Here is a 16,977-nt window from a genome sequence, read left to right on the forward strand (position 1 = left end):
CTGCTGTGAAGCAAGTGCTATCAACAGGGCTGAAGTGGTTTAATTACAGTCAAACAGCTGTGATTACAGAACACAATCTTACGCAGCTGAGATCAGTGCCAGACTTGTACCCAAGCACTTCAAACAGATTTCCAAAATATAACTGCCCTTTCCCTCTAACAACCACACTTGCATACTTGGAGCATTTGAGGTCCATACTGCCCAGACTTTGCACAGTCTAAGACATGCAATAAGCAACACTCCGATACAGGCAAAAATCTGACAGCAGTGGAGGAACCAGAGGAGGAGAGGGAAATGGAAATCTGAACTTTCTGATTAAAATAGATAATTCTCTTAAGAGAATGGTGCAGGAACCAGATGAACTCTAACTAGGTCACCCTCCTATTATCTGCCAAAATGCATTCTCCTTCACCAAGATGCTCAGGGAACTTAGTCTTGAGGACGTTGCCTGAAGAGCTGTAACTGAACAGTGTTCATATACCAGAAAGTGCCAAATACAACACCTACCTGCATTTCTGTTGCTCATCACTACCTTATAACGCCAGTGAGCTTCAGAAAGGTATTTGGAGAACTGTAATACACGACTTCCAAAGCCATCTCTGCTTGCAGAAAGATTCAAGCACTCAACGAGCTCCAGCTCTTCACGAAGAACATTACTGGAGTCCCATGGGAGAGAACTCTGAATTTCTTCCAGATGGTTAAGGAGCAATGTGAGGAAGGCATCCATGGCCACATCGTCCACTAAAAATCCAGTGACATTGCTGGTGAAGTGTTTCAGATCTGGGTAGCTCAGCCTAGAGGATTCACAGCTTTTGCCACACTGCTCCAAGTCAGGAAGATTTTGAGTGTCCAAGTGATCAGTCCGAGCAGCTAACGGATACCTCTCTAACTTCTTTCCAGCCTTTATCAAGTGCTGTGGACTTTCTGACGCAGAAGACCGCCGACTGGCACTGCCTTCTACACTCACAGCAGAACTCTTTTTGTCAAGATCATCATCCTCTGCATAGTCCTCAGGTAGAAGAGTGTCACTGTGGAGGTCACTGTAGGAAACAAAAAGCAAGGAGAAGATGTTCTCCAGAACCTCCAAGCGCAGCGGGACAGGAATGCTCCTTAGGAACTGGTGACATTTCACAAGATATTGAGAAAAGACAGAAGAGCAATCTGTACATATAAAAACAAAAATAAAGAACACTTACAATGTTTTCCAAGAGTTCTTTCCTCCCATATCTGCCCTCTAAGGAAATCCCCAAGACAACTGTCCCAGTAGCTCAGGGGTGATCATTTCTTCACACATCAATTACATATATGTTTATCTTTTTAAACGCAAAACGGTGACTTTCCTCTTTCCTCTCAGCAGCAGCAATCACCACCCTGGGCAATGATGTGCAAACTCAGATTACAGATATTCTAGTCATAATAAAAAAAAATCCCAGATTCTGGGAAACTGGGACTTTCTGGGAAATTGTGAGCTCTTAGAAAAGCGTCCCTGCCACGAACATTCCATAATTTCCTTTTTGCACTGTATTTTAATCTAATAAATGCTTTAGAAGAAGACAGATCCCTAACCCTAATCCATCATTACTAAAGGTAACAAGACCTCTCAGAAACGCCATCATACTTGTTTGCAAAACACGCATAGCCCACTGAATACACATTGTATGTACACTCAGAGCTCAACAAAGCAAAAGTATAAGCTACTGAAACTGAGAAAGCAAGCTAGTCACCTGCTGGTTCTCCAGAAGCTGTGTCTTCAGCAATATCACAAAGAAGGCTGCGTATGCAATCTTTGCACTTGGAATGCTTATGGGAATTCACACAGAGAGCATAGATAGCATACTTCATGGCACAGAATGCTCTAAACAGCGCCAGACTGCGTTGCTGGTTGAGAGCATTAGGGAGTGGTGCTGCTGTGGAAGAAAACAAGGTTGGTGAGAGGGTAGCAAGCTTTAAAAAAAGAAAAAGTGAATTGTCTTTTGCAGTTCCCACACTTTCCTGGCCTTTCTCACAGAATGGCCAGGGTTAGAAGGGACCTCAAGGATCATGAATCTCCAACCCCCCTGCCACATGCAGGGCCACCAACCTCCTCATTTAATGCTAGACCAGGCTACTCAGGGCCCCGTCCAATCTGGCCTTGAACACCTCTAGGGACAGAGCATCCACAACCTCGCTAGGCAGCCTGTTCCAGCATCTCACCACTCTCTCTGTAAAGAACTTCTCCAGTGTCACCTCCTTTCCAGCTTTGCTCTACCTTACAGCATTTTAAAATAATATATTCTGCAAGTCTGTGCTACAGGATATGGCTACAGCAAGAACAATCAAAACTTTCTCATGAAAAGTCTCACTAGAGAGAAGGGGTTAAGCTGCACTTTTGCATTTACAACACACTGTTCCAACATTTTAGAGTTTCATATTCTATCACAAAACAGGTAAGTAGAGAGACAACACAGAAGACAATGTAGACTGGCTATGATTTGTGAGATTAGAGTACCACAGTACTCTGGTACTGTTCTCCACAAGGCTCAGATGTAGTTTCAAAGAAAATCAACACCAGTCTGAACTCTCCCAAAAACTGCAGAACAGCCAAAACTGTATCAGCTCTCGGGGCTGATACAGTTGAAAACCCACTATTCTCTACCAATGCAATTCTAAACAGCAGCGGCACTGCTGAAAACAGTAGCATCAGCAACAGACAGAAATGAGAAAACACTCAAGCATGAATCCTTTTCAGAATTCACATAGCTAGATTACCACTACAATGCATCAGATCTCCACTGCTGTATAGCACCTGAAAAGCTCTCAGTGTGTTAAGAGAACTTCAGGCATGCAGAGACAGAGGTCTGATAAATACAGTGCAATGACAAGCAAGATGCTAGCCAGAGTCGCTGTAAGATATAAGTAATCTAATGAAGTTTAGAACAGTTTTGCCTTCCACATATGCTGGTAGAAAGGCTCAGATGTAGATGCAGATACTGACACAGATACTCTGCACCAATCCTTTTCCTCGCATCAGTACTGAAAAAAACAACCTATAACCATAAGCATTTGACTTTCCTACCCTAGAAACATTAGTATCTTACTGTTGAATTCTTTCACACAGGGAATTCTTTGTTACTGAGACAGATGACACACAAACTAGTAATGCACTGATCTGAAGGGTATCCTCCAACTGTCAACCACTATTGCTACTTCAGTTTCACTACTGCAGCTGACAGATGTGTCAGCAAGAGAAGGAAGAAGGGGAAGAGAGTAGGATGAGGAGAGAAAAATGCCTGCTAACACCATAAAATCAGAACTTAAAACTTCATTACTCCAATCCTCCGTTAAAAGTTCAAAACATTATTTTAAAGGAGTTTCTATAAAACTGTGTTTATGCAATTATCTAAATTATACTGTAAATTTTGAATACTGAAATTTTGCCTTCATTAACTAGTTCCGCAAATTAAGGGGATCTGAAAGAAGAAAAACTACAGCTAGAGTTCATTTGCTACAGTCACACAGCTCCCAGAAGATCTGACAGGACTGCCTCTTCCTGACTTTGAAGGATTTATAACAGAAGGCAAAGAAAAAATAATTAAAATGTTACCAGTGATTAACAATCTATTATTAACACTGACCAAAACAATTATTTTCAAAAAGCAAGAGCTCTGGATATGGAGTCTATATAGGGGTCTCAATCATGAAGGTTGTTTTCTTGTTCGTTGTTGTTGTTTTTGGTTTTTGTTTTTTTTTTTTTTTTTTAAAGACTTGTTCAGGATAACAGTCATGGCAACGTTAACAAGGTCAATAAATACAGGACTGGAAATTGAGGTCTTAATAATATGATATTGGATAGCAATCAAGGCTCCATTACAGAGAGCCCTCCGTGTAACTGGAGTTGAAACTGCATATTTATGAATTCCCCCCCCCACAGAAGAAACGAGACACAAAATGTTGCAACTTCTTGGTTTCTGGGATACTTGGAAAGACGAAGTTTCTGTACCACTGTTAAGAGGCCCTGTCAGAAAATAGTATTAAAGTTACAGTGGTCAAAACTGGACATAAGCTGCACACAAGCAAGTGTGTAAGGACAGTCACTTCTAAGTGAACTGATATGACCAGCAGTATCAGGTAATTCTAGGCACCAAATTGGGACGTGGGAAAATGAGAGAAAAGAGGAAAGAGGGACATAAAGACAGCCTGAAGGTAAATATGTAAATCTTAAGATTTAAGTAGATTTAGTAAGATTTAATTGTAAAAGGAAGAAAAAAAGAAAACATTTCATATCTTTTACAAGTGAAGATGTTACAGCAGGAGACACTGCCAATTTCATATGGTTTTGTCCTTGATTTTAAATTGAAGTGCAGAGATAGCTGAAATTCAAAATACACTGTTCAAGCCACGTTTGTTATACAACATGTAAGCAACAGTGAATAAAAAAAAATAGTTTCAGAATTCACTCAGATTTAAGTAACAAAAGCGGAAGATCATTATATAATTTTTCTGAAAAAAAGAAGTACAAGGTGCATATAAATTTCTAAGCATGTGCAAAATTCTATTTTCTTGAAAAAAAAACTCATACAAAGGTGTGTCCTTGTGAGATTAAAGAAATCTCACAGCTCCTTCCCAGGAGAGAGTTTAGTCTCCTAAAAGATTCTAAGCTAATTTCCACATGATCTCTAGTTTTATTCTCTAAAAGAATCAATAAACAATATCATCCAGAATTTTTACAGAAATAGGTCAAAAGAACAGACTCTTCCTGGCAGAAATACTGAGCAGGACCAGGGGTTTTCCTGAGTTCTCTTTACTGTACTCATTTACCCTGCAACTGTTGGTCTTTAGGAGGAACTTTCTGAAGCAGATCAATAACATCCTCTTCATTTAGTGCCAGAAGATTAGTGAGATGGTGAAGAGAGTATATCGCAGTGTGGCAATCCAGACTGTGCAAGTGTTGCAAAAGAACCTTTCTTGGGATAGTAATACTGCAAGAGAAAACAAATCAAGAGGTGACATAGATTTACGTCTTTCCTTCTACCATATTTAAAGATAATACTTCCCCCTCTAATTTGCATTCAACCAAATTGCAGCAGTTCAGAAGTTAAACAAATAATGCAAGTAGCGCCCACAAAGTATTTTCAAGAGCTTGGCTTATGCAGATACCAGGAGATAAGTAGCCAATATTCACAGAAGAGAGCGCAATTTCTACTTGTACGTAACAGTGACTAACAGGCAGGCAGCTTTAGCAAGACAGTTTGGAAAAAGTTCTTCCACTTCACCTGTTTTGCTGTATGCACCATTCAAGAACTTCCACTTGAGCCCAGAGCCCATCACAGAAATCTTTTAGTACTGAATCATTGCACAAATCCTAAATGGAAAGACAAACAGAAGAATCCCTTTACAACAAATCCTCTAATCCAACAGCAGAAACAAGCTCGTGTCACATATGGGGGTTCATAAGACTTCTACGCAGGGGTAGCTTTCAAGTGCAGAAAATTGCCAGTTTTATTACAAAGGCAGTAAAAAAAAAAAAAGCTACTCTGAAGGAACATTAAAATCCATCAGACTCTATACAATTCACTTACAGACCATGCAAACATGAATTAACTGCTTTTCAAGGTTAGCTTTCAAAAACAAAACTAATACTTCTTAAAACACACTTTGACCTCTAGAATTAATTACATAGCACTCACTCTCCTTTTCCACATGCTCTTCTACTGCATATGCCTGCCTGTTAAAACCAGATTCAAGGCATTCATTTTACAGAGGCTACTGAATAGATATTAGATCATAACTTCCTTGAGGCAGTATGATACTTGATCTGCCTCTAAGATCCAGCAGTGCAGGGCTCCCTGTTTCATCACCTCTGTCACTCAAGCCACTTGTCTGCAAAGCAAACATCACCAGAACTGCACCTACAACCTCAGATTCAGAACTGTCAGTCTTCATCAAAAGAGGAAGACAATAAAAGGAAGAGGTTATTTCAGTCACAGATCTCGTGACTGATCACCTTATTTTAAGAAGGGGTATGGGAAATTTCCAAGCTCCCTTGTTACAAGTTAGTTCTCACTTTACAATCTCCATCCAGAAACTATTCACTAGATGAAATGATACTGATCAAATGGCTCTTCTCAAAACTAGCCAACAACTGTCACCCTCCGTGTTTCTCTTATGTTAACAGCAAAGGGCTGAACAGCTCATGTAAGATGAACTTTCATAATCACCTGCACAATCATACACCTATTGCAGCTAAGGAGTAACAAGAATAGCATCCAACTGCATTACCTACACACAACTGTCGCATCTTAATTTTTCCTCAACTTCCCTTTTGAGAAAGACTGGAAACTCTTTATTTTACTTTATTTAAAGAAAATCTGCAATTCAGATCCTTACAATTTGAGGTTATAAATTTTTCTTGCAAATCACAGGAAAATTTAAAACAAACACAGAAATTCAACTAACAACTTAAGTATACAAACTGGATTCGCTGGATTCAGACTGGGACACTGTCCCTTGCTTTCTGTTGACTACCTGAGTTTTGTGAAGAGTCCACAGCAATGTTTTTGCTGATTCCAAGCTTTGACAGTGAGTCCATCCTAGCAATACCAAGAGGCGGCTGAGGGGGTTGAATTCTCCCCTCAATAAGCTGCTCAGGCCTGAGAAGTCTTCTCTTTTCAGCAAAGCTAATGCTGTCACCTAGAAAACAAAAGGAAGAAGCATTTATCTTTCCACAATACAAAGACTCATAATACTTAATGAGTTATGTAAATAAGAAGCCATTTCAACATTTATCTTCACTAGAATAGAAAAGCTCTGCATCTGAAACTTTCCTAAAGTTGTATTTCACAAGCCATCGAGTCACTTTTCCATAAAACTGGAGGAAAAAAAAACATCATTTGAAATGCTTGCTTTCTGTGGATTATGTCTCTGTCAAGAGCATTACGTAAGAATCCTGAATGAGCAGGTTATCTAGAAATGCAACTACATTCAACTGGAATAACTTAAATCCACACTTGAACAGTTACCACTTATCTGGATGCTATTGCTTCAATGTAAATATGCTCAAATAACTTAAATCTTACCAGAGTATCTTTTGCCAGAACTTAACGCTCTTTAAAACACAAAGTTTCATCTTGCCAACTCTGGAGTTTCACTTCCCCAGCTATCAGCAACAAAAAAGTTAAGACCCAGGCCACAGAGTAAATCAACAGGCATAACAAACAAAAATGCAAAATGTGACTTCTTAAAATCTGAAGATCTAAGATTTGATCTGCACGCAGATGTGCTTTTCCAAAAATCTCATTGAAGGCTTTCAGTTCATCATACAGCTAGAAGTAGGGGAGTTATCATCAGTCACCTCTCTGTTCTTATAAGTTGTAAATCCTAATAAATACTATTGAAAAAACTCTTCTGTGCAACACCAGATGCATGGACTGACTTTAGTTGCCACTGGGGTTCTCCCTAAATGTTTTTTTGGCCATACCAGAATCTGTTCCAGAAAGTGCTTGCTACTGCTCAAGCAGTAGAAATATGCTGTCTTCCATGAAGAAGCCTCTCTGTGATCTGAAAACAAATTCATCATGGTTCGCTCTGTATCCAGCTGCTCAGATGATCCTAAAAAATATCACAGGATTACCTTCCAGTATAGATAGAGCAGTATCTTTACAAGAAGCATAGTTGCTGTTAATTTAATCTGATGAACCCTCAACATTTTCTTGAATGCTGTTATATGTTAACCGTTAAAATGCACAGATGTTCTTACTGGATCACAAGAATACCAAGGAAAGAAGTAGTAGGTAAAAAAGAAATAGGATGGATAGGAAAACAGGATACTGGACAGTTGTGAACATAGCAGAAGTTTGTACAGCACACAGGTTGCTCGCACTAGCTCAGGTCATAATGCATTTCTTTCTCCTGTTATTCAAATCTTATCTATACGTTGCATGAATTCCAACTTCTGTCCTGAGACACCATGCTGCTCACAGGGCCTAGCAAAGCTTTGTCTTAGACCTGTGCAAAGTGAAAATTCAATTGCTTCCACTCAGAAGGAAGGGGATCGCATATTTATTTCTCTGTCCTAGAAGGAAGGCTGTCTGTAGTTATTACCAGACATGCCAATCTGCCACACCACACCAGCCTGAACTTCCTTTCAGCAACCTCTATTTTTGAAAGAAAGTGAATTGGACTGAAATAAAACATCCTCCAACGCTATTCAGCATGAGCTGGAATTGAACCAATAAGAATTTTACATACACACGGGATGCCAATTTTCTACAAGCAAATTTTTTTTTTTTTTTTTAAAGAAAGAACTTCAGCAGAGAAACACTTAAGAAACTAAAATAGAGCACAATATGGGGTGGTAAAGGAAACGCTCAGACAGAAGAGCTGTACAGACTGCAGAAATGTAGGAAGAGACCCAGTATTCCTACGTCAGTTCCTTGCTTTAAGTCATTTTAGCATCATCTTTTACAGGACTTCACAGCTTGTAAGTTAAGGCACCTCAGCAAGAGCACTGCCTGATTCCTTGTCTGTTTAATGCCTAAACAGGATTGTTAAACAAGAAACCACAACAATGAAAGAAGAAAACAAACCTTTTCCTACTGATTTTGATACCAGAAATTTTTCTCTTGTTTTATCTACGAGAACACTGCTATATAGGTTTAACAGGCCACGGCTCTGCTTCCTCAGCATACAACTTAGTAGCTTCTCCTCCCTCAGTGGGCTTCCTTCAGCCCAGCATACATCCAAGAGCTCCCTGAATAGGTGTTGCAGTTCATCAGCCTGGTGTTCCACCTCAAAAGTCACCATACTGAGAACAGAATAAATTATATCTACTAGTTCTCGTTGATCTAGCTCTGAAGTCTCAGAACCGCACTGAAGCCTCTGCAGAGATTTCAAGGAGTCACGAAGAAATTCAACAAAGATGTTTCGCAAAGAGCAGTACTGCTGGATTGAATGGCTGTGTGTGTCTTGTTCCTGCTGGAAGAACTCCAGCAGGACCTGTGCCCTCTGCGGAGCTCGTAACAAAAGCTTTCGGAGAGCAGAAACAACATCCAAACTGAATCTCTGAGAACAGCCATCTCTTCTTTTCATGTCTGCAGCACGTCTGTTCTGGGTGCACACATATGCTTCAAACAGTTCCTGACAGGGAAAGAATAAAGTATTACACCTTCTGGATACCATAGATAATATGATTTTTCTTTTAATGTAAATAGGATAAACTTGAAAGCAAGAAGATAAATCAATTTGGAAACATGAAATTAACTAGCTAATTCACTAATTGGAGTCTACATCATCCAGTAGTCTCCCTAGAAGAGTCGATATGCTTAAACACATAACAAAATATAACTAAACCTATAATACACAACTACACTACACTCACTGGTCATATGCTCGTAAGTAAGTTTACACCAACGTCTTAGTTCACACCAGCAGCTCCTATGGGATGGCAGATGCGCTACCCTCTTCTACCTCTTAGCAAAATGAGAACACTAGAAGAGAAGTCCACAATGCCTTTATTTTTTATTTTCTTCTGCTGGATCAAAAGATAACTATCTATTATTACGCCCCTGAAAGAAATTACGATGATGAAGTTGATGAATCTCTTATTTCTGTGCAACAATACAGACAGCTTAGATGGAAACATACACAAAACTGGTAAGGTTGTACATTCTGCATAACTAACAAGAAGCAGCCAGATATGCTAAGCAGCTCACCTTGAGGACTTCTTCAGAGACATCTTTCTGTAATTCTTCCAAGAACAATAAAAATTCTGTTTCTCGCTGAAGAACAACAGGTACAGTTTTCTGAAACAATAAAAGAGAATGGGGAAAATATTAACCAACATAAGCTTTATTTATCTGTACCATCATAACTGAATCTTAGCTATTATTTCATTAACTTTTTAATGCAGACAAATATCTCTCTGAAGAAACTTAACTCTCAATTGAAGACTATTCCACATCTAGAATGTGCTGCTGCACCAGTGGATTCCATTGGAATAGGAGACAAATATCACTTCTCCAGGAAGTGCAATATCATCAATTTAAGGCATCTTTCATTAAAATAGTGAAGAAATTCAAAGCTTTTAGCAGTGACAAGAACAAGTGAATTTAAAATGGAAAAAAATAAAAACCACACACCACCAAACACACATACATGACCACAGTACCTAGCATACAAATAAAACAAAGACAAATAAGGAAAAAGACTAGTTTCTCTTTCACTCATGAAGCAGGTCACATCTGTCATTCTGAAAAGAGCGATACAGGAAGCACATGTTAAACTCCCATGGCATCAAAAGCTAATAAAGAATTCTCTCATTCCTGAACTATTTCTTCATTTAGGTAAGAAAGGTGCTACACAAATGCAGAACTTGATAAACTCAAGCCTTTCTGGTTACAGGAATACTCAGTGATAAAAAAACAATTTCTATTACCCAAGGAAACAACAAAAATACCCACTACTTTTTAATCTCCAGCACACAGAAGAGAAAGTCACTTTCAAAGATTAACAGTTGTTTCTTGAGAAGTTTGGTAAAAGAAAAATCAATAGACCAGCTACCCTGAAAGCTTGATTCCATGAAGAGCAGAAAACCTACTGTTACAAACAAGTAACAAGGAAAACATTTCACATTTGGAAGACAGCTAGAACTAACTTCTGTACCTGATTCCTTGCAAGCCATTTTTCCAGCACAAGAAGCCAAAGCCATGCAGCTCTCCATGGGCTGCAATTCTGTCCACATCTGTAAAAGCAATAAACGTGGGTACATCAGAATATACAGTATCATTCCCTTTTCTTAGATCATGGAAAACAGTTAGAGCTTTTTTTTTTTTTTTTTTTTTTTTAATTTCTTTATGCCTTATAATGACTAAATTTTTGAAGAGTCTAGCAGGAAAAGAATACAGAGAACACAGAACATTAACATTACTTACATGCTTGCTCAATTATTTCTGCTGTGCAAATAACTGCTTTTGGATCTGTGAGAAAGCAATACCGTTGCCATAGTTTTCTTCTTCAAAGTAATGAAATGTATTTCTGGCCTAAGGTTCAGTCAGTAGAACTCACTTTCAGTGCTTCAGCAGATTTCTCTGAAATCTGACTGCTCGCCAAGCTGCTATTTCCTGTCCCGTCTAGTTCTATCCCCCAAAATGAAGCAAACTCTTGCATCACAGCAGCACAAGCGCAGCTCTCTGTCCAAAGCAAAATTAACCTACTGTACTGACTAAACAAACAAAAAATCTGCTAACTTGCATTAGCTTTTCACAAGCTCCAGTACTCATACAGACATTTCAAAGTTAGTATTCGAAGTCGGCACCATCAAAAGAACTAAGAAAAGAAAACAGAAAGAAAAGAGACAACACAGCAGCCTTTCCCAGAACCTTTAGCGTTGCACAAACCTCAACGTGAAGCACGACCGCACACTCGTCGAGCAGGACGGCGCTAAGCTTTAACCGTCCCGCGGACAGCAGCACACCCCGCAGCGCCAGGAAGGCGCCGTTCCTACGGACCAGAAGCCCGGACACGTCCCACGCGCCTCAGCGCAGAAGCCCGCACTACGCCCCGCGCACCTCCCGCAGCCAGCAGCCGCCGGCCGCAGAACGGCGCTCCTTACCCGGCCGCGTGCGGACAGGCCGCCAGCGCCTCCAGGATGGCCTCCACCTTCCCGCGGCCGTCGCCCCGCCACCGGCTCAGCTGCGGCACGCAGGCCTGCGCCAGCTCCCAGCGCCCGCTCCGCACGCACTCGCAGAAGAACGCGAAGAGCCGCTCCAGAGAGGCCGCTTCTTCCTCGCCGAAGGGATGCATCCTCCCGGCGCGGCCCCGCACCTGGCCGGGGGACACGCGGAGCGATGCCGGGAGGCCCCGGGTCTCCGCTTCGCGCGGAGCCGACGCCGGCCCTCGGGGCCTCCCGCCGCGCACGACGGGGCGTTAAACTGCTACGGAGCCCCGCGGGGCGTTCCCGCCGCCCCCCGCCTTCTCAGCGCGGACCGGCCGGGCGATCCCCCCGTTAGCGTTACCTGACGCGGCGGGCGCTGCGGCGGCACCGGCTCTACCGAAGCGCCGCTACCGCGCCGCCATCTTGGGAGGCGCCTCAGCTGACCGCGCCGCCGGGCGGGCACGGGGAGACGCGCGCCCATTGGCCGGGCCGGGGCAGAAGGTAAACAAGCCGCCATCTTTCTTTGGGGAGCCGGGCGGTGCCTAGGGGCTGCGGGCAGCGCTAGCCCCGCCCTCTCCCGTGACCGCGCCCGTCCCCAGCCGCCGGCCCGCCCCGCGCCCTCCTCTGACAGCCGCTCCGATTGGCTGCCGCGGGAAGCTCCGCCCCCTCAGCGCCGTTCTGCCGAGCTTCCCGGCGGGTGGGCGGCGCCGCGCCTGTGCGCGCGGGTGCAGGGAGGTTTGGGGTTAGAGCTGTTCGGTTGGAAGGGGCCTTTAAGTATCTTGTGTTCCAACCGCGCTGCCTCGGGGCTGAGCAAAAGTTACAGCTAATGGCGGAGGGCGCTGACGGGTACGGCTGTGGCTGAGCGTGTATTTACGTGTACACGGAAGGGAGTATTTATGAGTAAACATACACGGGTAAAAATAACTATGCGTTTTGATGCCATTTCTGTCCTTACTCAAAGAAGTAAATGTACGATACGTCCTTACAGGGCGCGAGAAAGGCGTGCGTTGAGAGGTACACACGTGTGAGTGTGCGCATGCTGTGGGTACGGCTCTCTGCTGCCCTCTGTAAAGACACAGAACGCGTGTTCTCCTTTGGAAGAGGGCTGGAGTGGAAGAAAAAATGTATTTTACAAGGAGACACAATGCTTGTGTGTACTATGTAGGTCACTCCAAAAGTAACGTCTCCTATTTATTGCCATGGAAACTCCAGCGGGTATAAAGCACGATAACACCATTTGATCGAGCAAATTCTCAGCTACAAAACACTATTTTTCAACACAGTCACCACTATTCGCTGTGCATTTTCACCAGTGATGAACAAGAGCCAGCGTGCTGCACGTGTGAAAATCTGTATGGCCATCTGGAACATAGTTCGTCTACACATCGCTGTCACTGCTGCTGAAATGCACCACCCACCACCTCACTGTGCTCACATCCACTCTTTGGTCTCCATAAATGTTCAGCAAGTGCCAATGAATGCCAATGCGTGCCATCTTTTCTGCATGGGGATGGATTCAATGCCACACCTTTGGTTCATATGCTCTTCCATGTCAGGCGCCATTTTGACAGATTGTCCCTCTGCTGCCATCTGTCACACGGTGATAAAATGTAACAGAATACTGGTGGGAAGTTTCAGCCCCTATTGCCATACCACCAACATCTGCCTCTGACATCGTGGGCCAACGTCACAAAACAGGAGGCATTAATTTCAGAGCAGCCCTCGTATATTTGTATAAACAAATGCAGTGTCTTGCAGTACGCACATACACCAATGTGTACTTCTACAATACGTACACGCAGACACAAAGGATATGCCTGGCCCTCCAGGCGGGTGGCAGGGTGCTCCGTGCTGCTGCTCACTCCCTTGGCTGTGGTGCGCCCAGGCGTGTGGGCTGTGACTCAGCTGCTTGCTGGGTGGTGTCCAGATACTGCTCAGCAGAGATAACTCGCCCCCTCTCCTGACATCCTCCCTTTATTCTGGGCTTTTTGTTTGTTTGTGTCATCACACGAGAAAAGCTCCCCAGGGACGCCTGCAGCAGAGCAGTGTGTGCGACACAGCAGTGATGACAGAGAAGGAGAGGTGTCCCAAAGTAAGTGAGCAAAGGGGTCTCCAGGGCTCCCAAATGGAAAATAGGGGAAGGGGGCCATGTCCCTGCACACACACCTGCACACGCTGCAAGGTGCTGCAGGAACTTGTACTGCTGCTGGCTGTATGGCATCTTGAGTATTTCTCACCTATACTGACAACTCAGCTTTGGCTGAGTGACCGCATGTGGACAGCTGTGCTCCTGAGCTGATTTCGGTCATGCTGGAAGAGCTGGAAATGTTAAGACCTTATGGTTATGGTTTGATCTGTTCTAGTTTGATCCCATATACGTTTATTGACTGTGCTTCTTGTGGTGCAGCAGTGCGCCAACTATTTTTCAACCTGTACTTTCAATTTGGGGTAACTTCTTGCACAGGTAAGAGAGGAGCTGTGATGTGACACAGGACCTGTGTGATGCTGAAGTTCATTTACCCTCTACTAGCTACCCTGAAATTGCTTTCTCCAATTTAAGTATCTCCTTACAGCCACTCTCCTTACTTGAGGAGCTGCTCCTGACCTGAAAATAAATCAGGTGGCTGATACTTTGCTTTTGTTATGAGGATTCATAACACACCTACTGAGTCACCTGCCCAGCTCTGTAAGCGTAAATGTACACTGTTAACAGTCACTGGTGTCACTTTTGAAGGGATTTTTTTCATTAATTTCTTTCAACATTGGCATTGTTAGGAGGTAGGGGTTTATTAATGCATCTGAGATGTGCTAAATGTTGGCTGGATGTAAATATGAAGAAGGGAAAAAGAACAGCTTAAGGTCATCTTAGCAAAAGATATAGCTAGTATACTGAAATTAGGAAATGCAGTATAGGTGAAATGCTTTCTATCATGAATTTGTGTTCCCATTAAGTAAGCTAGCATTCAATAATTCAAAATTGCAACACTGGACATATTTTCCAATTGTGTGAATTTGAAAACATGTATAAAATACCATAGCAGTGTACACTTGAATGGAAGCCCATGTGTTTCCATGCAAATGTAGTGGTTCTAGTAGCCAAACTACTAAATCATACATATATTGTGCAAGTCTTCTAGAAGAAAATGAAGTTTTTCTTTGGAACTGGAATAATGAAGCGCGTTGTTATCTGTAAGAGTGTCTGTTGTGCATTGGCTTGGAAAATTATCAGTGTTACGCAAACTGCTAATAACACTTAGTGTTTCACAGCAGCTTCTCTCCAACTGCAGTGTACACAAAGTGATTACATTCTACAGCATAATACTCCAAATGCCCCCATTACTTTTGCAAGTTCTCTCTTAGTTTTCCTTGCCAACCATTGCCTCTATTAATTTCTCCACTGACCCTTGAAGCAGCCAGAGAATTACTTGGAACAAGTACATGTAGCTCTGGTCTTTCAGAGGAGTTTGCAACTAGAGTGAATGGGAGAAATGCAGTTCCACCTAGTTTCTCTTTTACATACAAAAATACAATAAAACTATCAGAGGTGACCAACTGCAGCTCGTTTCCACTCTTCCCTGTAGGTGGAGCAGTACGTTGGTGAGATTAAAGGCGGACTGAGACCTGCCATGAGACTCACTGTCATAGGAATGGTACCTTCCAACCCCAAGAGGTAGGTAAAGAGGCTGATGGAGAGTCATCCATGTCATATACTCTTATCTGTATTAAATTCAAAAGATTTTTTTTAGTGCATTTGGGAGGAAGGAAGGAATACAGATTCACAGTTTATATCTCAATTTTCCTTCTCCTAGGTTGAGATGGGAAAGTGGAGCAACAATTCACTGTTAGAACTTTCTGACTGCTCTACCACCATTTTCTACTCCTTGCCTATATCTGACATGAACTAGAGGGGGTGAACAAATGACATTTTTCTCCTAGGAACAGGTTCAACTCAGGACTTGTATATAGGCTGTCTGCTGGTGACTGGAATCAAAACCACTTGAAAAATAGCAGTTTTGGCACAGGAAGTGAATGTGCATTGCTTTGTTTAATCTAGATGACAGCAACTATGCTATCATTACTTCTTTTTCATATTTGGCAATCAATTCCAGCACTTCTATTGGTGAAATGTTAGAATTCAGTCACTCGCCAATACTTGTTTTACTTCACTCACAAGAGACAGAAGACAAGATCAGAATTTATTAGTGTCCTTCTAGAAATGGAGGAAAAAGAAAGCATGGCCTACTCTCAGCTTCTTTTCTGCAGCTTCTAAGCCTGTGAGCAGTCTCTCTAGCAGTCCCGTCTTTCAAGAATTAAACAGTTATCTGTAGTCTTTCTAGATGTCTGCTGTGCTCCACACTCCCTTTTACATTGCCATTTAATTGTTTTCCAGCTTTTCAGTGACTCTGCTCTGTGATCCAGTGGATGCAAACAAAGACGTTGGGATGATATTCACAGTTAACTTTAGCGAGAAGTCCATCACACGAAATGCAAGAATTGATGGGAAGTGGGGGATAGAAGAGAAGAACATACCCTACTTCCCATTTATTGCAGGGGACACATTTAAGGTAATTTTGGGAGTACTATAAACAGGGTGGAGGGAAGAAGAGCTAAGAGCTGTGTGTATGACTAACTATTGAAATCGCCAGGTTAACAACACTGGTATATTCTCACATGGCACAGAGAAACAGTTCAAGCCCTTGCAGGGGAGATTCATTTATTTCTCTAGTTCTACCGAGAGAGCTCTTTATAAAGAGTTTTTCTGTATTACTTCAGCATAAAGTAGATTATTTATTAGAGGCATTTCAGAGCAACTGGTAGACTTTGTGCTTCACCGTCCCTATTACACAGGGCTTCTAAGTTCACACTGGTGAATTCAGCTCAGCTGCTGACCTCTAACACCCTCCCCTGTCCTTTTCCATTGCAGATGGAGCTCTTATGTGAACATCAGCAAATAAAGGTCTTGCTTGATGGACGGCAGCTCTGTGACTTCACTCACCGCATTCAGCCCCTGAACCTGGTGAAAGCTTTGCAGATCACAGGCGATGTCAAGCTTACCAAAGTGGCTTAAAAAGGAGTTCATAGTATTACCAGGAGACAGAGACAAATGCACTTTCTTCTGTCTGAGAAATGTTTTATCTTCTTCTCCTCATCGATGTTGGAGAATGGGAACTGTCTTTTTTCATTTGTTGATGAAATACACTTTTTTTTTTTTCTAATCCGTGTTTAAACATTGCAGAGATATGGCTGGTCCAGCTAAATCAGAGGACCTATACTTAGATACTTTTTTGGTCTCCCAGATTAGAAGACTTTTGATGCTAGGCAGTCTCTCAAATCCTCATGGTTCCCTA

The 16,977-nt window shown here is 42.4% G+C and overlaps 2 protein-coding genes across 4 annotated transcripts in view; one reads left to right on the forward strand and one right to left on the reverse strand.

Annotated features, from left to right (window-relative positions):
• The window catches only part of ZFYVE26 (zinc finger FYVE-type containing 26), a 45,444-nt gene extending 33,191 nt beyond the window's left edge, over positions 1–12,253 (reverse strand). For 2 of the 3 annotated variants that reach the window (XM_090141175.1, XM_090141174.1), the window contains exons 1-11: positions 11,991–12,253; positions 11,588–11,799; positions 10,639–10,717; positions 9,690–9,779; positions 8,565–9,114; positions 7,457–7,587; positions 6,505–6,669; positions 5,253–5,341; positions 4,798–4,958; positions 1,725–1,907; positions 508–1,161 (exon numbers count right to left, since the gene is read on the reverse strand). In XM_090141175.1, coding sequence (XP_089997301.1) covers positions 508–1,161; positions 1,725–1,907; positions 4,798–4,958; positions 5,253–5,341; positions 6,505–6,669; positions 7,457–7,587; positions 8,565–9,114; positions 9,690–9,779; positions 10,639–10,717; positions 11,588–11,799; positions 11,991–12,146 — 2,470 coding nt within the window. In that variant the 5' untranslated portion in view covers positions 12,147–12,253. The remainder of the gene's footprint in view (positions 1–507; positions 1,162–1,724; positions 1,908–4,797; positions 4,959–5,252; positions 5,342–6,504; positions 6,670–7,456; positions 7,588–8,564; positions 9,115–9,689; positions 9,780–10,638; positions 10,718–11,587; positions 11,800–11,990) is intronic. The other variant, XM_090141176.1, reaches the window with a different exon arrangement.
• Positions 12,254–13,352: 1,099 nt separating this feature from the next.
• LOC116229292 (galectin-related protein A-like) lies at positions 13,353–16,887 on the forward strand. The gene is made up of 4 exons (XM_031593686.2): positions 13,353–13,721; positions 15,211–15,299; positions 16,020–16,194; positions 16,554–16,887. Exons 1-4 carry the CDS (start codon positions 13,695–13,697, stop codon positions 16,695–16,697), a joined length of 435 nt encoding a protein of 144 aa, XP_031449546.1. The 5' UTR covers positions 13,353–13,694; the 3' UTR covers positions 16,698–16,887.
• The last annotated feature ends 90 nt before the right edge of the window (positions 16,888–16,977 follow it).

The sequence above is a fragment of the Phasianus colchicus genome, chromosome 5, assembly GCF_987193195.1.
Source record: "Phasianus colchicus chromosome 5, bPhaCol1.hap1.1, whole genome shotgun sequence".
NCBI classification, from domain to species: Eukaryota; Metazoa; Chordata; class Aves; order Galliformes; family Phasianidae; genus Phasianus; species Phasianus colchicus.